We start from the raw sequence: 24,980 nt of genomic DNA on the forward strand, positions 1-24,980 counted from the left end.
GAACTGCTGGAGAATATTGCGGGCCGGGTACACATCTAGCTCACTACCAGAGTGGAGTGGCAACAATTTCCCTCCATGCTCAAAGCATTCTTTAATCACTCCGCTCCAGCTCCACTATGGGTTTTCCATTTCCTGCTACTTGCTCACATCATGCTCCAGGATTAGAGACACCATGATCCATGTTCGCTCCATGGCAAAATTGGCGCCTAACTACCTCTCCACTGTAAAGTTATTTTAGTATGCTTTTAAAAATCACAACCATTCATGCAGAAGATATATTGAGTGAAAATAAATACACAATACTAGGAGAAAAGCTACTGTGTGCTTTATTGGAACACTAACATTAGACCAAGATTTGTATTATTGCACTATTTTTAATTTATCTTGCCCTATAATTCTGTGAATTAAAAAATTCCATTCTCGGAATGTTCGACACTTTTTTTTTAATCAAAACTAGATAAGACTATCAAAACATGTCTAATGCAGTTCAATTTAATACTAGCTTTACATTTTTTAAATCTACTTTTCTCTGTTCGAGTTTGCTGAGCTTCTTCCTCTGCAAATGTGTTATGCATTAATTCGCCTACACCACAAAAATACATTTAGATTGCAATTGATCAAAGTCAAACTACACAATATTAACATATTGATTAGTTCAGTTGGAGTTTTAGGTCGTTAAAATGACCTAAACAAGAAAATTATATTTGATGCGGGGCATAATAGCCTACAGTTAAGATTGCGATGCATCAGATTAGAATGATGATTATTCCAAATATTTAATAGGGGAGAAGGATATAGGCCTATATATATGTATTACTGACCTTTTAGATTTTCTCTCCACATGTAAATGGATTATAATCGTGTTTTCTGGACACGTCCATTAGGATTTCACAATTAGCTTTTGATCATGGCATAACACCTCCCCACTAGTGTTCTCCTTCATCGTCCCGTCATTATATTTTAATATACACCAGTTGATGTAGGAATAAAGAGACGAAACACGAGCATGTAGTTAACTCAAGCTTTACCGCAAGCTTACCTCAATAATGGGGAGCGTCAACAGAATGCAGACAGTGAAAGCGAAACTAACCTTCACGCTGGACGTTGATTTTGTTTGTTTTTTTCAAGTGCCGCTTGATTTGAATTATAATTTTTTTATTACATTCTTTATGATTAGATCAGAAATTCCATCTTTCCTTCACACCAATAGTGTATACCACTGCTTAACTTGTGGTGAATTATTGCATTAAGGGCCTTTAACGGGTGTCGTGCTCGTGTTGGAGCATTAGTGGAGTGCTCTTGAAGTGAGAGAAAGCAATGGCGCTCCAATTTGTATTTCATTTTATTTTAAAACCTGCTCCTCACTTCAGGCAAAATCATGCCGCTCAACTCCTCACTCCGCGTCCACTCTGTTCAAGAAACAGTTTAAACCTTGTTTCTGCAACTATTTATTTAAGCAGTGTCAGACAGAATCAGCTAAATACTTTAATCTCTCCACACCTCACAAATCCATCACCTCACAAATACAGGAATATTACTCACAGCAGATGATTTAACATCCGACAGTGATCATCTTGAAATGTATTGTTGATTCTGGGCTAAACCTAAAGCTTTTGAGACTAAACATATTGCAGAGGGTTTAACAGTGATGACTGTTATTCAAGTTATCATGCAAAACACTCAAAGAAGTAGTGTCTTTTAATTAATTTGAGAAATGTGTCTCTTGTCTTTTGTTCACAGTATAACCTACCACTTACACGTCCTTTAAATCTGTGACACTTCAAATGCATGGTTTTCTGTCTGTGTGAGTGTTTATAGAAGTGAGAGTGTAACGAGAGAGTGACAGAGAAACAGGCATAGTACACATTGGTCTGTGGATCATATCTATTGTGTGGTTGTCCAGCTGGGATGTGTCTGTGGTCTCAGCTATTCCTTTAAGTTAGGAAGCCATATTCTCATTTACTTAAACCTTATTCAAAACCCCAAAACCCCTGCCTCACACAAATTTTCCTTTCTCTGAACATCTCCACATTGGCCTAACAGACAGCCCTTTTTATGGTCTTGTTGGTTGTGTATGTTAAATGTAAAGGGTTATGAGGACAAATCTGTATGAAGATGTAGCCTATTGCAGATACATTTGGTTACTCATCAAAGTAACTGTATGCAAATTGGTGAAAATTAGGCTATAATTCAAAAATAATTACCAAGTTAATTTAATTGGTGATTGGCATACAATGAACCATTATAATTTCACATTTTCTTTCCTGATTGGCCATATGGTGTGACATCATGTTGTGGTTATTAATAATTGTGGTTATGCCAATCTGTGGATTAATTAAGCTCAACTAGCGTCCTTGTAGCATACAGTAGACAGGTTGCAAGGATGAACTCACTTCTTGACCTTATGTCCTTTTATAGATGTAATCTGTTCTTCATGGTTGACCAAGGACCATCTCACCACAGGGACATCCAGAGTAGTTCAAAACAACACTGTAGTGCTGTGCCACACCATATGTTTCCCATTTCTGTGACAATAAATTTGTATTCATGACTAACACTTCTATTATGCATAGGCTACAACATTTATAGTATTGATTAGAAACATGTCTGAACACTTTAAACTTTTTAAGTAGGATTTTTCACTTCTCAATTCAATTTTCTATGTACAAACAAGAACAATAAAGTAATCATATCCCATATAATGTGCTGTTCCCAGTACGTATCCTCATGTTAACTGCCCGTGTCCATATTTCAATGTCCTTTGTTTGTGATTATACAGTGTGCAGGTTTAGTTTCCATTCACTCTTTGTAAGACCTTCTATTTGTAGTGGATGAGCCGTTGTGTATGTTGTCGCCGTTGTCTACAGACCAGATACGAACCTATCATTGACATAAAAGAACAACAGGAATTAACATGACGTAATGCTGAGCGGCATCTACAACATAATGCATGACATGTCAATAGTACATCTGCCTGCTCTCTCAGGGTAGACAATAGGTCTTAGTCAATCAGTCCATGGCACTCCTCTACAATTTCTTAATAGGAAGGATTTGTGTAAGTATGTAGGTGTGACATATTTCCTTTATAACTGAAAAGTTGTTTATCTATGATCATTGCAGCTGTTTTCTTTACCCCAACGACAGGTTGATTTGGGTATCAAAATTGAAACATTTGCCATTTTGACAGCCTTTCATGTAGAGATGGATGAAGTTTCAACTTGTACAGCTCTTTGGCATATTCAGACTTGTTGAATGCCAAAATGTTCCCATCCTACAAACTTCTTAGTAGCACCTCAGAACTGCAATTAGAAGCTCTTGATTCACAGAGGCTACTCTTCACTTTCCTGAGGGATAGAGGGTCTCTCATTTTACCCCTAATTACGTCCTTGTTACAGTGAATCCTCCCCCGAAGCAAACATACCATGACAGAAATTCGAGCTCAACAGGCTTGGACTTGAATGTCAATGTGTCCTTCTAAGGTTACTTTCCATACACTTGCTTAGTTGAAAATACCCACACGTTTGAAGAGTCGCTGGTTGTTTTTCACAGAATACGGAGAGTAGAGAATGAGATGGGGAAATCAGAGGCAAACACGGTTTGATCTAGGAAATGGCCTAGGACAAGCACTGATGGGTAATGTCTGCCATGTGGCTCTGTGGTATTTTAATTCGAATTGTCCTCTGAAGTTGTCCACGATGGGCCTCACTGTGTAATTTTTCTTTTAGGCACACATGTGTTGTCCTGCTGTGTGTTCTGGACAATTATAGTTCTCTTCTGTGTCTGAGTTTAGTCCCTTGTTTAGTTTGGTAAAATGAATGTGCTAATGGTCAGTATTTGCGTCACTTTTATGGAGTTAATTTTGTGCCATAATTAAACAAACAAATGCAGCATTTTGCAAACAAACTCAATCTGCTTTGCAAAGGAAAACTCGACTCGCAAACAAACAGAAAGCAATGTGCAAATACAAAGGTCAATTTGAGTGAAAATGAGCAGAGGAGTAACAAATATGTATAGTGTTTTACAAATATAAATAAACGAGCCAAGATCATATTTTACAAATAAATACAAACCATCCTACAAATTGCTTGTAACCTTTAAACAAATACCAAACCTATTGCATACAAATGCATACCTGTCTGTTATGACTGTGCAGATGGCTTTTTATGAGATCCCTCGACTCAGATTTTCTCACAAATGCATCCAGGCAGATTTTCTCACAAATGCAGTAGATCCTCTTCCAAAACAGTAGATGAGCTATGCGATTAATTTAGAGTTAGTCTCCGGTATGGAAGCATATGGGTAGCAATATTCAATTTGACATTTAATATGCAAAATGACAATGCAATATGTAAAATGGCAATGCATTCTGTATTTAAATTTACATTTTACATTACCATTCTAGCAACGTTTGGTGCAAAATGAAAATGAAAATGAAATTACATAATTTACATTTGCCATTTCATACACTTGTTTTAATATGCATTATTGAAATGCTTTATAAGTTGCAAAATTAAAATGAAAATGTATTACAGAAATGATTAGATATGTGTAACATGTTCAAGCAAAAACTGTGGCAAAATGATCATTCAAATGTTATTTTTCTTAATTGCATTTACACTCACAGTCAAGACACTTGCGATTGCTTTTTCATGAAATGTCCCGCAATGAATGTAGCAAAATTCAATGTGCACATTGAAAATGCATTCCGAGCCGATCATGCCCCTGCCCCGCCCTCTCCCGCCCTGTCAATCACTGCATCAAGACGGGGCTCGGCAACAGGTAAACGTAACATGTTATGGCTATGTTACGTGTTTTGAGTTTACAGTCTATGGTTTTGAGGTGTTGGAAAAATGGCGCGCAGAGCTAATACTGAGCGTTAACTTAACTAGCAGATGAAGTGGAGCGTGAACAGAGAAACGGTAGTATTTCCGAAGATTATTACAGTATGTAGATGATAGAACCAGTACGTTGTTGGAACGTCTGGGAGAATTTTCTGCCTTATGGCTTTGACCTCTTAAAGGTGGTGGAAGAACAATTGTATTCGGAGGGAGTGGGGAGACCAGCAGCCGTGGAGATCTCTGGCGAGGCCATAGAGGGGTATCTTATGTATGGGTTAAAAGTTAAAAGCTGCTGGTCTCCCCACTCCCTAGGCCTGTCCGAATACAATTGTTCTTCCACCACCTTTAAGAGGTCAAAGCCATAAGGCAGAAAATTCTCCCAGACGCTCCAACAACGTACTGGTTCTATCACCTACATACTGTAATAATCTTCGGAAATACTACCGCTTTCTGTTCACGCTCCACTTCATCTGCTAGTGAAGTTAACGCCAGATAGCTCTGCCGCGCCATTTTTCCAACACCTCAAAACCATAGACTGTAAACTCAAAACACGTAACATAGCCATAACATGTTATGTTTACCTGTTGCCGAGCCCCGCCTTGATGCAGTGATTGACAGGGCGGAGAGGGCGGGCAGGGGCATGATCGGCTCGAATGCATTTTCAATGTGCACATCGAATTTTGCTACATTCATTACGGGACATTTCATGAAAAAGCAATCGCAAGTGTCTTGACTGTGAGTGTAAATGCAATTAAGAAAAATAACATTTGAATGATCATTTTGCCACAGTTTTTGCTTGAACATGTTACACATATCTAATCATTTCTGTAATACATTTTCATTTTAATTTTGCAACTTATAAAGCGTTTCAATAATGCATATTAAAACGAGTGTATGAAATGGCAAATGTAAATTATGTAATTTTATTTTCATTTTCATTTTGCACCAAACGTTGCTAGAATGGTAATGTAAAATGTAAATTTAAATACAGAATGCATTGCCATTTTACATATTGCATTGTCATTTTGCATATTAAATGTCAAATTGAATATTGCTACCCATATGCTTCCATACCGGGAGACTAACTCTAAATTAATCGCATAGCTCATCTACTGTTTTGGAAGAGGATCTACTGCATTTGTGAGAAAATCTGCCTGGATGCATTTGTGAGAAAATCTGCCTGGATGCATTTGTGAGAAAATCGAGCCGAGGGATCTCATAAAAAGCCATCTGCACAGTCATAACAGACAGGTATGCATTTGTATGCAATAGGTTTGGTATTTGTTTAAAGGTTACAAGCAATTTGTAGGATGGTTTGTATTTATTTGTAAAATATGATCTTGGCTCGTTTATTTATATTTGTAAAACACTATACATATTTGTTACTCCTCTGCTCATTTTCACTCAAATTGACCTTTGTATTTGCACATTGCTTTCTGTTTGTTTGCGAGTCGGTTTTTCCTTTGCAAAGCAGATTGAGTTTGTTTGCAAAATGCTGCATTTGTTTGTTTAATTATGGCACAAAATTAACTCCATACACTTTTGGTGTGAAAGGGCCATTTGTCTGTAATTCGTCTTTCTTTTTGCACATAGCGCAAAGTCCATGTCCACTAATATGTTTTTGGTAAAAAGCGATGTTTTCTTTTTCAAACATCATTGTTTTCCAAAGTAAAAAGTACTAAAGAGCACTTTCGAAAGTCTACATTTTGGTGTAGGAAAACATGCCCTAGTGTGGATGGGAGGTGTAAACGTAGAGTTTTCAAAAATATATATTGGTGAACGTGGTCTAAACCTTGACTGAATGCGAGCGTGATAACGTCAGTCTTAATAATTGTAGTTGTTAAAAGATTGTTACATTACATACAAATGACAATCCAGCCCATCTCTATAAAATTATTTTTAAAAGTACTTAGTTGGCAATTTTCCTTTCATAACTTGAAAAGTCATGGACATTAACTGGTCAAAGTGGGAGAACCCTACATTCTATACCATCACTCAACCATTGTACTGCAACAGTATGTTTTCATTATGGGATTCAAAATAACAGTTTGATTGAGGCTTTTTACATATTACAGGCTCAAAAGCACATTAATGCTTTTAATAATGTCAATTAAAAATACATTTGTCTAATGTGTTTGTGTCTCTTATAAAATTAAGCACCTGTTTATTACATTAAATGCAAATGTTGTGGCAGAGTCAAGCTGGAACATTTTGGGGGTTATAAAGATGGACCAGGTAATAGAGATGGTTGGCCTTTTAGAAGTAAACAGCACATAGACAGATTGGGTTTAGTGATTGTTTGTCATATATCACCTGTGGTGCTGTTTAAGACCAGGTTACATGAAAGAGTCAGAAAGGGACTCAATATTAACTATCCAATCAATCAGTGTAGAATTAAAAGGGGTTATATCATGCTTTTTTTAAATGCATTGTTTGTTACAACTAGGGCTGTCAATTTAACGCATTAATTCAGTGCGATTAATTTTACAAAAAATAACGCGTTCAAAAAATGTACGCAAATAATCGCACTTCTCCAGACCATAATAAGAGTCCTGAGAAATGCAAGCTTGTAGTACCACCCGTTTACTCCAGAGGACAGTAAGTGAAATTTCAGCTGTATGAGCAACGCACAGTTTATACAGTGAAGAAAACACTTCAATAGGCACAACTGTCACAAATGAACAATCTTGTGAAAATGTTTTATTAATTTTTTATTTTTAGCTATGACATGTCTCTTCATAAGGAATATTATTTGATTAATGTTCTGCTTTTGTTGGCAAAGTTTAGTATTCATAAATGTAAGTATGGTGGTTATAAACCATTAGTTTTAATTTTTAATTCTGAGGTTCATCAATACCTAAGAACAATTTCCAATTTTAATAACAAGAAAGCAGTAAAGTGTATTGAAATATGTAAACAATTTGATATTTTTATTAAACTTTATTTATTTATTTTCCTTTTTGTTGTTTTTTGTTTTAATATACCTCTTGGTTCTAGACGTATAAGTTTTGTAAGCATTAATAAAAAAAATAAATGTCTGACGCAGGTGTAAATTGACGGGCTCTTAAACAAGCCCTCATAATAAAACTCCAACTGATTCACTTGTGAAATGGATTGCTGTGAACTAATATGGTAGTAAACAATACATTGTATTCTAAAGCCGCTTTTTGTATTCTAAAGCCGCTTTTTGTATTCTAAAGCCGCTTTTTGAATTGTCTTATCAATTATTAACTCTTCTGCCACAAGAATGTAATGCATTTTAACTATCTGAATATATATATATATATATATATATATATATATATATATATATATATATATATATATATATATATATATAAAACAGACATAAATAACTATGTATAATGATATATTGATAGAATTATTTTTATATAAGGGGCTTTCTCAGCAAATATTTGTATATGCGATTAATCACGATTAATTAATTGGGACACCATGTAATTAATTCGATAACCATTTTTAATCGATTGACAGCCCTAGATACAACATTTTCTTAGTTGGCACAGACTTGGAGATTTTTGCAGATTACCGATAATTCCAAAAATCAACTCGGCACTGATTAAACCCGATATATCGGTCTACCTCTACACTAAAGTGTGAACACCCTTTCTTGAACAGTATTTCTATTGTCTGTAGTGCATTTGTGCCAATGACTTCAATTTGGTCAAAATTAAACATACTAGTTTTTTTATTTTAATAATCATATTGCTGTTTAAAACGTGAAGTACCTCAGCCGCGCTATCAATTCACTGGGATGTTTGGAGGTAGGGATATTCAAATAAACACCCCATTTCTATGTCAATATGGGGCCAATGTTAAAATGAGTTGTTTTTGCAGGGTGGAAACAATAAATGCTCTTTTTGGACTCGATAGAAAGCTTAGAGTTCAGAAACGAACAGTACGTTTTATTGTACAATTACCTCTTAAGTCAAAATATGAAGAAAATGTTATTCCTTATGACATGACCCCTTTTGGTAATTTTCATCTGGTTGAATACAGAGATTTATGTATTATCATTGGCTTGTTCAAAACAGTGCCTTTATCAGTTTTTTTTATGCTTTAGACATATTTTGTAGGGCTAAGTATTTTATATACACCGATCAGCCACAATATTAAAACCACCTGCCTAATATTGTGTAGGTCCTCCTCGTGCTGCCAAAACAGCTCTGACCCGTCGAGGCATGGACTCCACAAGACCTCTGAAGGTGTCCTGTGGTATCTAGCACCAAGACATTAGCAGCAGATCCTTTAAGTCCTGTAAGTTGCAAGGTGGGGCCTCCATGGATCGGACTTGTTGGTCCATCACATCCTATAGATACTCAATCGGATTGAGATCTGGGGAATCTGGAGGCCAACTCAACACCTTGAACTTTGTTATGATGCTCAAACCATTCCTGAACAATTTTTGCAGTGTGGCAGGGTGCATTATCCTGCTGAAAGATGCCACTGCCATCAGGGAATACCATTGCTATGAAGGGGTATACACGGTCCGCAACAATCTTTAGGTAGGTGGTACGTGTCAAAGTAACATAATCATGAATGCCAAGGTTTCACAGCAGAACATTACCCAGAACATCACACTGCATCCACCACCCTATGAAATAGTTTAATAGTAGTTGTAATAGTATTTTTTCATGTTATTAATGTCCTGACTATACATTGTGATCAGTTGAATGCCACTTTGAATAAAGTACCAATTTGTATCCATAAGATCAAAATCTGTACATTATTCCAATCTTATGTCCACCAGTGTGTGTGTGTGTATATATATATATATATATAACTCCCATAAACTCCTTTGCAAAATATAGGTGCTTCTAATTCACAATATATTGGTAGGCCTATGACAATGAGATGCATTATTTTTAAGTCAACCAAGTTATACATTTTTTCCAATAACAATGTAAAATGAGCTACAGTACAATATCGGTGAGTATTTGTGCGGAAATGTGCTTAATTGTCATGAAAATTATAGCACAATGCCAAAGATCTTCATCGTATTAAAAATTGGCTTAATTCTTTATGCTAAATAAAATTCCAGTTCCAATATGTTTTTGAGATTCACCCAATTTCCATATACAATTGTATTTACATGGTACTCTAAGGTACTTAATATAATGTATTTACGTGGTACATACGCAAAACATGATAATTCCATGGAACTTTTAAATAACATTTTTAGTTTCTATGAATTCTTGCTCTAAGACTGCAATGCCACCTGTCCATCAGCTTTAAGCACCCTCTGGTGTCAGCGTCAGGGGCTGTCAGGCTGGGCCGAGCCATTCTGGCTTGAGCAGTCTTGCTCTCCTCTGAACTCCTCACATTGGGGAGTCAGACAAGAGACATGATGTTCTATGACGGAACCTACCACAGTGCACTTGAGTAGTGTGACAGGCTAAAGCCACTGTGACCTGTCAGCAGAGCCCTTGATCTGACCACATGTGAAGTTAGTTAGTTCTTTCATCCTATCTAGATTACATATCAGATCAGCCTTTTGGTGAAAACCATCTTGGTCCTTTTGATAGAAAGTTGGCCTTGTTCAAATACTATATTTAGCTTTGCTAGCAAATACTTTGCTAGCATAACAGATTGTGTAAAGAATTCAGAAAGCAATCATTTAGCTGAAGCTATCTGAAGTGGCTTAAAGCTAGGAAATACTTTGTTTTTCTGCATGCTGTTCAGTCTCATGCCAGGTTGAGCTCTTTTAACCATTAGCCAGAGTCAACGGCAGCCACATTTACTGACGCAGAATGTCTGCATGTCTAGAAACACCAGGCTGCATGCGAACAGTCCACGCATACTGTGCTGACGACTAAATTTGTGTCACGCACACTATGCTTGAGACATAGCAGCACGTGGAAAGTATGGCTTTAAAGAGTGATGTGCGGTATGTGCATGGGTGGGATAACATGTCATACGTCAACTGTTGGGCGATGAAGTTCTGCAGGTGTCTTATAGATTCTTGCAGTTGCATAGAATATTGCACAGTGCAGATGTTGGACAGTGTTTGGATTCAACTAGTACCATGCAGGTGTGTAGTATTGAACTGCCTGTGTGGTCTGTAGGGCCCTGTAGCCCCCCCCCCCCCAGGGCATTTGGACTAACTACTTTTTACCACGATCATTGTAGTGGTATTAAAAGAAGATTAGTTTTTCCTTTTGACATGAACAATCCGTTTGATCTCAAGTTGTGATAAGGTATGAACCTTTGTAAATTTACTTGGGCAAACATTATGTTGTGTTTGTAATACTTCTTGACCTTCTAGATTTAGGGAAAACTCCCAGCTAATTAAAGGATTTCACACATTTCCAAGGATTTTCCCCCAAATTTTGGTCTTCAAAGGGCATGTTCTGGCAGCTCCCTCAAACAGTTTGCCGATCAAACATAGTTTTTATGATGGAAAGGGGATGAAACGTTAACCCCGGTTCTCATTTTACAACTCTTCTCACTGGCATACTCCAAACAAAAGAACAAAGCAAGCCCAAGAAGCATAGAGTGTCATCTTGCAACATATTGGTTCTTTTTTTTCCAGCAAAAAAATGTGTGAGAAGAACTGAGAAAGTAATCCTTCTGCAGTATGAAACTGTAGTATGAGTGCTTGTATTGAGTTTCTTGTGATACTCTTACCCTCACCCGAGGGCACATGAAGTAGCTCGGGAAGGTCTAGATATAATTTACTGAGAGCAGCTCCAGTCTTTTCTCACCTTTCCCTCTCTTTCTCACTAAGTTATTTAAAACTCATTTAAAGATACTTAAAGGGATAGTTCGCTGAAAAAAGTAGGCTGCGCTTTTTTCTGAAAATATGATCTTCCATTGGCTGACGTTTCTTACATATGTCGAGCTCGCACAGATATCAGACAGCAGCTGAATAAACAACATTCCCCTTCACAATATACCAATTACTTACGGCACATCTCGCATTTCTTCGGCTCTGCTGCTTTATTTGGTTTGGATTTGAGTGATGACTCTCATGGGCCACCGTAATTATGCCCAGTGATTAATGTTCTGCATATATCTGCCTGGAGTGAGCCTGTCTACTCTTGTTGGGAGGTTCTATAGAAACAACTTGAGTGTTTGCCATTGGGTCACTGTGGCCAAAACTAACTTTTCTTTTAAAGCTGCTGTAAGCAACTTTCATTCATTCATTCATTCATTCATTCATTCACACACACATAAAATGTCCTTACTACCTGATTGATATCAGATAAATATATTCAGCTTGCCTGTGTTTGCCAATCAGAAAACCTGGAGGCAGTTCTATCAAAACACTAGGTTAATTGACATGTAATTTTCTGGTTCAGCCAATGATGTGAGTTTTGGGTGGGATTACATGTCTGTCTGAACAATTATTGATGGGGTCAGTGTTTGGAAAACCATTTTTTCCACTCCCAATTGTTGACTTCATTGTTCACATTTTCTACGACAGAAATTTTTCACATTTGACCTCATTGAAACACATTTTATACCTGAAACTGATATAATGAAACACTTAACAGAGTATAACAGTCAAAATACTTGTAGACTTCAACTGCCTTTTTGTATGTAAAATTATAGACACATTTTGTCATTCCAATTCCTGAAATATAATGCTATATATATACATTTATATAGCATTATATTGTTAGATGTAGACAAAAAATGTTAGATGTTTGTCTGGGTTCGAGAAGCCTAAATTGTCTGGATTTAATAATTCTAATATTGTTTAATTTTTTTGTTTGTTTCAGATTTGCTTTGGTTGGCCCATGCATAACAAAATAGTGCCAAAGCTGGATTTGAGTCCACACTCTGCTCATTTATTTGACTAAATTCCTCAGTTTTGTATGACAACTTCTTAAAGAATTATGATACTTTCTAAGCCGTTTTACTGGCATCTGTGCTTGGCCTTGGTCTATTAAAGGAAATCTCCAAACATTGAGTTACTATGGGTATGCTTTTGATACATGTTTAAAATTTGAGGAGAGCAGTGATGTTTAAAAGTGGAGGAGTTAGTCTGAGGTCAGAGGAGTTCAGGCAGTGAGATGTAATTTGGTCCAATTGAAGCCCAGAACAGGAAGGATCTGCTTCTCTGTAGGTCAGTAGACCACAGTCTGACCAGACTCCAAAGACTGATAAATGCCTTGGGGCCAGTCCTTCCTGTTTGTGTGTGTTTTTGTATGCAGGCCTCCAGACCATCTCAGAAAATGGTAATGAGCTAATAGCTGGACATATCCCTCTGAGGTTTAAACTTCCTGCTGGGTGTAAGGAAGACTTGCAGTCAGATAAAACGGCATGGGCACCCCGTGTTCATGTTGTCACCACATGAAATGGCTTTATAGAGTAAAAACTACAAATGTCATGCCTAAGTTTCAGTTTTCTATATCAAGCCAGAAAGAAATAGTTTAATATGACATGCTTTGGAATATATGTGCAAAAATACATATTTTCAAAACTGAGTAGTCGATGGGTTGCCTGAATGGCTAGTCGACAAATTGGTTTAAAGAAGTTGTATAAATATGCTGGATTCATGTTTACCTCTGTTTACATAAGAACATGGTATTATTTTGTAGTTTGACAAAATACAGTAGAAAATAATTCTGGGGTCTTGGGATGTGATTTTAAAAGTTGGACTATTTTGAACGTACAATGCAGTATTAAAAGCGCAGTACCCCTTGTAGACTGCACAATGCCAAACAACATCTGTCTGAATAGCTGTAATGTTGATATTTTATAAGCCAATGATTTTAAAGCTGAAGAATGTAACTTTATCTTTGTTCAAATACTTTCTCCTGTCCCAGCTTAATATGCAGAGACAACTATAAGTAAGCCATTCATAGGTTAATTTTCAAAAAAATCTAAAATGTGAAAAAAATCTGATAAAGAATGAGTACATGTTTCAAAAGTTTGAATATATTATATATATACTTATATATTTTTTCACATTTTAGAATAATAGTAATGTCATCAAAACAATGGATTAACATACATGGAACTATGGGAATTATGCTGTGACTAAACTAAATCCAAAATAAATCAAAACTGTGTTATATTTTAGCATCTTCAAAGTCACCCTTTGCATAGAATTTGCAGAGATGTACTCTTGACATTTTCTCAAACAACTTCTTGAGGGATGCCTTTTAAACAGCATTGAAGGAGATCCCATCTATGTTGGACACATATTGGCTGCTTTTTTATTGGCTGCCTTTTTTTATTATTTGGTCCAAGTCATCAATTTAAAAAAATAAATAAAGATTTAATTTAATTTTAGTTTTGTAATTCAATAAATTAATATGGTGGCAAAATGATATTTTTGTCTACAAAACAAATTTCAAACATTTAAGCATACACAATCAGATCAAAAGATTTTTCATATCATGAGAAACATATCAATCAAGTGTTTCAAAACTTTTGACCAGTGGTGTATATACATACATACACACACATACATAAATACTGTACACACATGCACATAGTGCAAATCTAAATACAAATCTGTTATATACAGTGCAAGGGAATGTAATGCAGAAGAGTTAACAAACATTTGTTGTAATAAATGTATCAAAGATTGCTGCAGAATGTCTTATTGACATCCGAGAGGAAATGTCTTTTATACATATTGTAGATGAGCAAACAACCTAAAAAAAAACTTCTTCCTGATGTAACCACAAGCATTAAATAGACGTCTGGAGAGGAGCGTGTGCTATCAGGTTAAAGACTGACTCAAACTCCCATTGCAATTTGTTCTTGCAATTTACTCTGGCCCTTTTATGTAGACATTTTTATAACTGAATTAGATATTGTGATACAACCCAATGACACATTACTGTGCAAGGTTTTAGTATTGCATTAATATATGTTCCAGAAAGTAGGCACTGCAGAGATAGGGCTGTAGTAAAGTTGAAGTCTATAGTTTACTTACATTTAGGTTGGAAGTCATTAAAACACATTTTTAACCACTCCACAGATTTAATATTAGTAAACTATGGTTTTGGCAAGTCGTTTAGGACATCTACTTTGTGCATGACACGGGTAATTATTCCAACAATTGTTTACAGACAGATTGTTTCACGTTATTTGACTATATCACAATTCCAGTGGATCAGAAGTTTACATACACTAAGTAAAATGTGCCTTTTAAGCAGCCTGGAAAATTCCAGAAAATTATTTTAGACAATTAGCCAGTTAGCTTCTGATTGGAGGTGTACTGAATTGAAGGTGTACCTATGGATGTATTTTAAGGCTTATCTTCAAACTCAGTGCCTCTTTGCTTGATATCATGGGAAAATCACAATTAATCAGCCAAGACCTCAGAAAAAAATTGTGGACCTCCACAAGTCTGGTTCATCCTTGAGAGCAATTTCCAAATGCCTGAAGGTACCACGTTCAATTGTACAAACCATAGTATGCAAGTATAAACACCATGGGATCACAGAGCCATCATACCGCTCAGGAAGGAGCTACATTCTGTCTCCTAGAAATTAACATAGTTTGGTGCAGAAAGTGTAAATACATCCCAGAACAACATCAATGTACCTTGTGAAGATGCTGGAGAAAGCAGGTAGACAAGTATCTATATCCACAGTAAAACAAGTCCTATATCCGCATAACCTGAAAGGCTACTCAGCAAGGAAGAAGTCACTGCTCCAAAACTGCCATAAAGTCAGACTACAGTTTGCAAGTGCACATGGGGACAAAGATCTTTCTTTTTGGGGAAACGTCCTCTTATCTAATGAAACAAAAAATTTACTGTTTGGTCATAATGACCATTGTTATGTTTGGTTAGGTTTGCAAGCCAAAGATCACCATCACAACCATAAGCATGGGGTGGCAGCATCATGTTGTGAGGGTGCTTTGCTGCAGGACAGACTGGTGCACTTCACAAAATATATGGCATCATGAGGAAGGAAAATTATGTGGAGATATTGAAGCAGCATCTCAAGATCAGCCAGGAAGTTAAAGTTCATTCACAAATGGGTCTTCCAAATGGGCAATGACCCCAAGCATACCTCCAAAGTTGTGGCAAAATGGCTTAAGGACAACAAACTCAAGGTATCAGTGGCCATCACAAAGCCCTGACCTCAATCCGATAGAAAATATTTGGGCAGAACTAAAAAAAAGTTTGTTTGAGCAAGGAGGCCTACAAACCTTCTCAGTTACACCAGTTCTGTGTGGAGGAACGGGACAAAATTCCTGCAATTTATTGTGAGAAGCTTGTGGAAGGCTACTCAAAACGTTTGACCCAAATTAAGCAATTTAAAGTCAATGCCAAATTCTGCAAAGAACATTCCTGGCTATTAAAGAGCATTCCATTTTTAACTAATGTGCATAAAATAAATAATTACGTTTTAGTCAGTCAATATTCTCAAATGTTAAGTCAAAAGTAAAATGAGGTTATAGATGCTTCAATAGACAGTTCACATGGTTTTAGACTTGCACTGCTGCCACAGTATATATACTACCCCATACTCAAGCTTCATAATAAAAGCGAAATACCACATTGTATTTATTCATTACAGTTGTATATAGGGTAGCAATATTCCCAGATAGCAGAGGTATTCGGTGGAACTCTGTGGTGAAGCAGCTCATACTATGAGCCCAGGCCAGGAGCTGTTGAAAAAGAGGGAAAACAACAGAATGGAACAGAGCAGTTGCGAGTCTCACATTTTCACACATCTTTCATGACAGCGTTTAAAAAAACGAATTGCTGAATTTGAGAAACGCTTATAAGAGAGCAAGACACACCGTAAGTGTCTGTTCACAACGAACGCTTTTTCAATTGTTGAGTAGGATTCCTCAGATCTCTGCCCGTGTCTCTGGGGAATATCAAGTTTGCCTGGGCTTGTTTGATTTGAGGTTGAAGAACTGTTTTGTGTTTGATTAATAAATCCAATTGATTGAACTTTCCCTCTGCTCTTGGGTCCTGTCCTTCCCCGCATCACGACTTTTCTACTATTATTCTGACATTTCACATTCTTAAAATAAAGTATTGATCCTAAATGACCTTAGACAGGTAATGTTTTCTATGATTAAATGTCAGGAATTGTGAAAAACTGAGTTTATATGGATCTGGCTAAGGTGTATGTAAACTTCTGACTACATATGTATGTCCTGTGTTAATTTGCTGTGAGAACAGTGTGGTTCACTGGCTGCAACTTAACAAGTCAGCTTTTTAGAGGTAGAAGGCAGCCTAATCTTCAGTCAGAATTGAATGGACTCTCCCTGATGGACTGGAGTTGGTAAAAATCAATCTGGCCACGGGCAATCACATTGCACGCGTCTGTGTTCCTGAGCCAGAGCGTAAAGCCCACTGACTGATGTCTCCCAGCTGTGTTGAAAACGGGATATTCCCTTGACCACTGACCACCTGCCTACTTGTCTTCAAAACGACAGTCAATATCTGTTATGTGTATGAAAGGGAATTTTCGTTCCCATATAGAGGGTCTGCTTGTGATACTGATTTTTACTAGATTGGTTATTTTATGATAGCTTTATCTTTCTCATTCGTCATTCATACAGCTGCACAATTATTATTTCTATATAATGTATTGCCATTAAAGGGATAGTTTGTCCAAATATGAAAATTCTCTCATCATATACTCACCCTCATGCCATCCCAGATGTGTGTGACTTTCTTCTCAAATTAAGATTTTTAGAACAATATTTCAGATCTGTAGGTCTATACAATGCAAGTGAATCGTGACCAGAACTCAGAAGGTCCAAAAAAGCTGTATAAAAGTAATCCACATGACCCCAGTAGTTAAATCAATGTCTTCGGAGGTGATATGATAGGTGTGAGTGAGGAACAGATCAATATGTAAGTCCTTTTTTACTTTAAATCTCTACTTTTGACCAGCCCCAACCAGGTGTCCATATGTGAAAGTGAAGATTTATAGTAAAAAAAGGACTTGTATCTGTTTCTCACCCAGACATATTATATTTTTTTGAAGAATTGATATACAGTATATAAAAAAGCAATCGTAAGTCATTTGTAGGCCATTTGTTATATGGCTCTGTGGCACTTTCAGAGCAACGCTCCGTTTGTTTGAGAATCCTGACCAACCGAAATGAGTTTGGGGTGGGACTATTTGTTTTTTGACCAATGGAAGTTGGGGCGGAGTGTTTGGGAAATTTGTTTGAAAACGATCAATATTTATGCAATTCTGTTTGGTAGTGCTGCTTTCACAGGAATTACACAGTTCACCTGGCATGTACTTGGAATAATGTCTGTTGTTTTGGGTCTTTGTCAGAGAAGTTTTTTCAATGGATGTTTAATGGAGGTTATACAAGTTCATTAACTGTATCCCAGTAAGCTCTAAATTAACCCTGTCTCTGTTGATAGCTCACATTCTTTCCAGCACTTTGAAGTATAGCATTTAATCTTAAATATAGCTCATCACAGTCATTAGCTATCTCAGGAACCCATCTGTGGAGACTGAATTGTTGAAGTTAACTGTAGAGACCGAGCGGAGGGTTGATCAGCTTGGATTCTACCTTCAGGTCTTGTTTGTGTAGTATCAGACAGCGCACAGGTGATCACTTCTATCTTTGTGTTTGAAGTGGATCACAGGGGCTTTGATCTGACACACGGTCTCACACATGTTTCACCACAACGGCTCCGTGCAGATGTTTACCATACACCTGACCTCACGGGGCCAAGAATGCTCTTTTGTTATCATGGAAGGTCACTTGATACTGGTGACAATGAGAGACGAGTGTAAAAGTTAACTGTATGTCCTTTGAATGTTTGGAAGGTAATGGTGTACATTCAATAATATAATTTAAGATTTATTCATTTCAATTTTATAAATTTCCATCAAATTGAATTGAATAATCATTAACAAAATAAGATTTTTATTATATTATATAACTCAATTAGATGGAATTGTTATAAAATGTAAATGTTTAAATTGGAGTCATTTATATATATATATATATATATATATATATATATATATATATATATATATATATATATATATATATATATATATTTTTTGAGTGTATATTGTGTAAAGGATAATATACAGTCATCTAGTGATTAATGCAAAATTAACCATGCTACTTGATACTGAATAATACTAATACTGAAGGGCATTTGTCAATTAACAAATCAGATTTTTGATGTTTGGTGCTAGATAATATTTTGCCTATTTATCTTAAGAGAAATCTGAAAATAAAATTGTTCTCCAAAAGAAAAATTTGTGAATAAGTAAACGGCAAATTTTAAGTTAAGAATTTCATAAAATTGTAGTAGGGATCACCTGCTGTGAGCAATATTCCGGTTACGCATAATCCTAGTTTTTTTGTGAGGACTAATAGTTTTTTTTTAGTTATTTATTTAACAAATATTTTTATCATCTGATGCTTATCATTCCCTTAAATATATGTAATGTGAGAGAGGAAGTTTAAATGTATATCATGGTATGGTGCTGCAGAGCTATTACACTGTGCTGCAGATGTAATGAGCTACTTTTCCTGTGACAAGGGGGCAGTGATATGAGGAAACTGGAAGTAATTTGGTCAAAACTGCTTGTTAAATGAAGCGGAGTGCGTTTAAGAGAATCATTAGGTTTGTTTCTGGGACCATTCCTCATTCTGGCTGTAATGAAACACAGGGCAAGGGAATTTACCCGAAGAACCTGGATTACTTTAACATTGCTGATACTGCAAAATGAAACTAGCTCCAGGCAAATTTTATTGCTTTATTTATAGAAGATATATTGTTGACCATTTATAGCATTGTAGCTTGATATCACTTAGCAGTTCGCAATAGGTTTCCAAAGCACTTTTGAAGATGGCAATGAAACTGTTCTGAATTTGCCTCTGCTAGTGATGTGCAAAACTACGTGGGTCAACTTTTGGATGGCTTGCATGAACAGCTAATCGATGAATCGAAGTTCTGTATAAATAACCTAATTTTCGTTTTTGATAGACATTTTGTGTTTGTAGTTACAGGCTCTTGTTCTAACGAACCATATTTGATTGTTTGTTCAGAGATCCGAGCCCAGTTGGTGGAACAGCAGAAATGTCTGGAGCAGCAGACGGACATGAGGGTGCAGCTCCTTCAGGACCTCCAGGACTTCTTCCGCAAAAAGTCAGAGATCGAGATGGAGTACTCGCGCAACCTGGAAAAACTGGCCGAACGATTCATGGCCAAGACCAGAAGCACAAAGGATCACCAGCAATATAAGTGAGTGTGTTATGTGTAGGACTGAAATGATTAGTTGACATTATCGAAAATTTCGTTGTCAAATAGTTGTTTGATCTAATTTAACTTCACATGGGATCACATTAAACTGTAATGATGGTGTGCAAGAGCAGCACTGCAGCTCGTGCAAGACTGAGGAGAAGAAGAATTACACATTTCACAGTGCATACTCACACTAAACTTTCCAAACAGCTTCAGATGATGTAGATCGCAAAGTATGAGGGAATTATAATGCAAAAAAAGCAAATAAGTAAATTCAGAGGCACTCTCGTTGTGGAATAAGCGGAGCCGGAGCTCTTTAAAGGAAACACACAGGCATTACATCTTAAATGCAGTTACATTCAATGTGTTATAGCTTTAATAAAGTTCAAATAATACAGAAGCAGATCATGTAAATAACAACAAACTCCGAAACTGGCATTTCTCTGTGCGGTCAGCGCCTCTTCTATGAGTTGCGCTAATGCCCGGATCTAAGGGGGAGAGATTGAAACTGTACTCTGCTGATGTTCACTCTGTCGCGGGGATGCTCGTCCCTCGAGCGCACAGGCTTAATGCAGCTAGATTCGAACGTGATGGCTCAAGTTGGCTGGCAATGAAATTGACCAAACGCTCAGGGTCACTGTATTTTCTGTATTTTGTAGACGTGATAGTCTTCTTCTAAGGTGTCTGACACTAATCTGGAAGTTTTCAATGAAAATTGTTTTGACAACACTACTACAGTATATGTCAAATATGGGTCATCTTTAAATCAAAATGATGCTGTTTTATCAGTCTTTTATTCAACAAGTTGTGTAGGAAAAAATATTTCTTGAAGTTGTGAATTTATTTTGAAAAAATGTCTTTATTTCTTTATTAATAAGTAAACATGAGGAATATAAATGCAATATCTTATCAAGGCAGGCATGACAGGGTCACCCATCGTTCTGAATCAATTTCTATTTGACAAAACTTTCTCTAAACAAATTGGTTACCTCACACAGTGATATTCTCTCCTTTCTAGTATAAAATTGGTCTTTGCAAGGCTGTTTTTAAGTTTTTATATATATGTGTCTATATATATGTGTGTGTGCGTGTGTGTGTGTGTGTGTGTGTGTGTGTGTGTGTGTGTGTTTACATGTATCCCTATACACACCTGTGGCTGTGACCACACAACTATTGAATTCTATTGCGCTATTGCCCCTTTAGTTAGGCTAATTAACTATATTAGTGGAAGAATCATGTTGTGCCTAAGTGCCCCTTTAACCTTTGAAAACTCATTGTAATTAATAGACCCTCATGGTCTTAAGCCAGCTTTTAAAAATTCTTATTATTTTTTGTTTGTCTTTTCTTCTAACATTTTCCCCATATGGTGCTGTTTTGTGACCATGAGCCCTACCATGTAGACAGTTATATAAAGCATGATCTTGGTCTCATTATGTCAGTCGCTGGATGGAAAAGACACTCAACATCTACATTATTTTGCTACAGAAACTGCTGGTACAATTCTAAAAATTAAAGTGTTTTGCCTTTCACTTCTGTAAATAGACCAATGTCCAGCATAAGAGCCCAAAAATGAGTCCAGCGGTTGTGGTATCTGGTAATGGAGAATCTGGATCGGGGTACTTGCGATTTTTGTGGCCTGTCAGTTTGTCAAGTCCGTAAGCTCCTTGAGTCAGACTCCTTGACTGGTCATCATCCATTTTCATTGTATGGAAGAGAGAAGTTTGGACATTCTGCTAAACTTCTCTTTTGGTTTTCTAAAAAAGAAAAAAAGTCATGGAGGTTTGGAGTTTAACTGATACAGAATTAAAAAAGGGCAGTGTAAGATTCTTGATGATGTAAGTTTCTCTTTTTTTCCTTCTGGAAAATTGTTGGGAGGTTAAAAAAACCTGTGACATGCTGCCGTGAGGTAGGGTGGCCATTTCTAAAGCCAGCTTAGCTCAGCTGTTTGTGTTGGATGAATTAGCATCAAAATTAGCTTGTAGATCGGCCTGCAATTAGCTGGAATATCCAGACACCCCAGAGTTGTTTGACAGAAACATTTTAAGCTTTTGTAATCAAGAAATTTTTACCAGGTCTCTATAAAAGCTAAACTTGCATAAGATGACTTGTAACCACAGGGTTTCAGTAAATAGGCCCCGTTTGAGGCCTCTACATTGTATCCCAGTTTGTTCCATACTCTAGAGGTCTGGAACTAGTGTCTGACCAATGGCGTCAAGAGGGGACCAGCTGAGCCATAGCAGAGGGTGTGCTTTACCCCTTTGTTTAAGTTGGCTGGACACATACGGTCAGCAGATTTCCGCAAAACAAGTGAGAGGGAAGATTAAGTGATTGTTTGTCAAGATAAAAAAAGTTTGTTCTACCTGTGGGATTATAGACACAGTTCACTGCAGAAAACAGAATCAATCTTCACAACATTTCTGTTGACTCAAATGTGGAGGTTGGACACCAGAAAGATCATCTGTATCGTCAGATGCGTTAACACATACACACCCTTTCAAGGCAACTAAACATTATTGTTTGTGAGCTGTGTGGTTAATTTAGTTCTCAGAGGACACTGTCGTCATGGAGACACAGCAGCTTGTGCTTAGTATAGTACTTGTATTTGTTGAGCTAACAAGTGATGCACACTATTTGTCCAGGGAGGGATACTTGAGTCATGATGGGAATTATTTAATTAGATGCATCATACAGCTGCCACTCCTTGGATACCAGATTTTCTTTCGATTATTTGTCATTTAGCAGATGCTTGTTATCTAAGAGACTGACTACAGGGACAGTTTTCCTGGAGGATCATATGGTTAGTGCCTTTTTCAAGGTTAAAGTGGTGATGGCTCCATCACATCAACTCTTCAGTTTATGGATCATACCTAACAAGGTTTGAACATTTAAACTTGGGGTAACCTTCATCTTGGATCTTTACCCATTACAACAGGGGATCCTCCCACATTTGTGGAATAATAAAAATATGTTCAGCAAAAATACAATATGAAAATACAGTATGTTCAGCTAAATGATTCACTGTCCCTCCCACAATCACATGTATTAAGTAAATGAAATGAAATGTGCATGACTCTAGACATTATTAATTATTATTTTAATGGTTTCGCAATCACTACCATAACATCAAAGTGTGCATATACTAAATTAGTAATGTAATTATAGGTCAGGCCTAAAAATTAACGCATGATTTTATACAATGTGTATCAGAATGTCCCTGCTCCATGCATCTATCCATAAGGGGTCCTTAGCCTAAAAACGTTTTTAAGGCATTATGACTATCGCCCCACCCTTTCCTCTATTTAACGAATATGAAAGGGGATCAGAGATGCCTACTGCAGCATTAAGTTCAGTTTGGTTTCAAAGCATTACAGATCTATTTGCCAGCATGATCAGTTCAGTTGATGACCTTGTTGTTAGTTGCCAAACCCTCCTACACTGGCACTTAAAAATCTATGAGCTGTCAATACAATGTTTGTGATCTGCAGGATGTTTATACAAACATAGAATTAAGTTCCTCTGGCTACAGTGTTGATGTTTATGTATTGCATGTAGTTTTTATTTATATTTACACTGTGATGGACCTATTTGGTGGATGATTGTAAACACAAAATTATCTTTTGATTAGTAACTAAATGTAATTAAATTTCCCTTACAAAATAAGGACTCCTTGTAACTAAGTAAAAAGCAATATTTCTCATGATCATGAAGATTTTTGGCCTGTTTCCTCATTCTGTTTCATCCCATATATTTAATTTACACTTAAAGTTGTTTTTGATGCCTTCTCTTCCAATATGTCTCTACACCCTTAAGTATTTTGAAATGTTGATTTTCCTAAATGGTAAATGGTCTGCACTTATATAGCGCCTTTTTAACCTTAACTTATTCAAAGCGCTTTACACTGTGACTCATTCACACACCAATGGCAGCAGAGCTGCTATTTAAGGTGCTAGCCTGCTATTGGGAGCAACTTGGGGTTCAGTGTCTTGCCCAAGAACACTTTGGCATGTGGATTCCTGTGGGCCGGGATTCGAACCACCAACGCCGCGATTAGTGGTCGACCCGCTCCAACTGAGCCACAGCCGCTCCCTAATGAAGTCCCCGTAAAAAGTCTACTACTGTGCAGTATTAAGTGGTTCTGCTCGTCTGCAGTGTGACTCCTCACAGTGGATAGCGCTCTGTTCTGTCATCTCATACAATTTTCATGTGTTTTACTTATTTTGTTGTTAGATTGCTAAATGTATCTACTTTTAATTTTATTTTGGAATGATTTTAAGTAAGAACTAAAAGTAGTAAAAGGAAAGTGCATTCTACATTTAGCAATCCAACAGCAAAATAAATTAAAATGTAAAATTCAATTCACTTTCAGGAGGAATATCAAAACATTGTGCAACCTCGAGTTTAGCAGTACAACATAAAATTATTTTACAGTAAAATGAGTGCAATTTGAGTAAAACAAATGTTTTTCTATCAGGAATAACTAAAACTTGTGCATTCTTAATCAACTCTCAGTAAAAGAAACATTTGTAACAAAATAATTCACAAGGTAGGAACCTAATAATGAAAATTAGGGGTCACGATTGTGAAATTTGGTTGACAATTATTGGTCAGACAAAACATTATTGGTCAAACAAATAAATCATTATTTGTCAAACAAATAATTGTGATTATGACTAATGATTAGGAAGACTTTGAGATTGTGTTTCTTGCATTTGAGCATCTCCTCTCTCTCACTGCATGTTATAACACTGCGTGAATAAACCCACAATGACCACGGATATTTGACATTACATGGCCGTAAAGTGAAACTGGAGCACTTTTGTTCCTTTTAAACAATCTAGACTTACTACTCGTTTGCCCTGATTTTCAGCAATGTTCTTTACTGGCTGGTTTCTTCTCTCAGCTCATGAAAAATATCTATAATCACATTCTGCTTTGTGCAATGATTCAGGAAGCAA

At 36.6% G+C, this 24,980-nt stretch overlaps 1 protein-coding gene across 3 annotated transcripts in view; it reads left to right on the forward strand.

The window, feature by feature from the left end:
* The window catches only part of srgap1a (SLIT-ROBO Rho GTPase activating protein 1a), a 153,584-nt gene that overhangs the window by 25,195 nt on the left and 103,409 nt on the right, over positions 1–24,980 (forward strand). For all 3 annotated transcript variants that reach the window (XM_052152262.1, XM_052152265.1, XM_052152266.1), the window contains exon 2: positions 19,830–20,025. In XM_052152262.1, the coding sequence (XP_052008222.1) occupies positions 19,830–20,025 (196 nt within the window). The remainder of the gene's footprint in view (positions 1–19,829; positions 20,026–24,980) is intronic.

Source organism: Xyrauchen texanus, chromosome 21 (genome assembly GCF_025860055.1).
Source record: "Xyrauchen texanus isolate HMW12.3.18 chromosome 21, RBS_HiC_50CHRs, whole genome shotgun sequence".
In the NCBI taxonomy this organism is placed as follows: Eukaryota; Metazoa; Chordata; class Actinopteri; order Cypriniformes; family Catostomidae; genus Xyrauchen; species Xyrauchen texanus.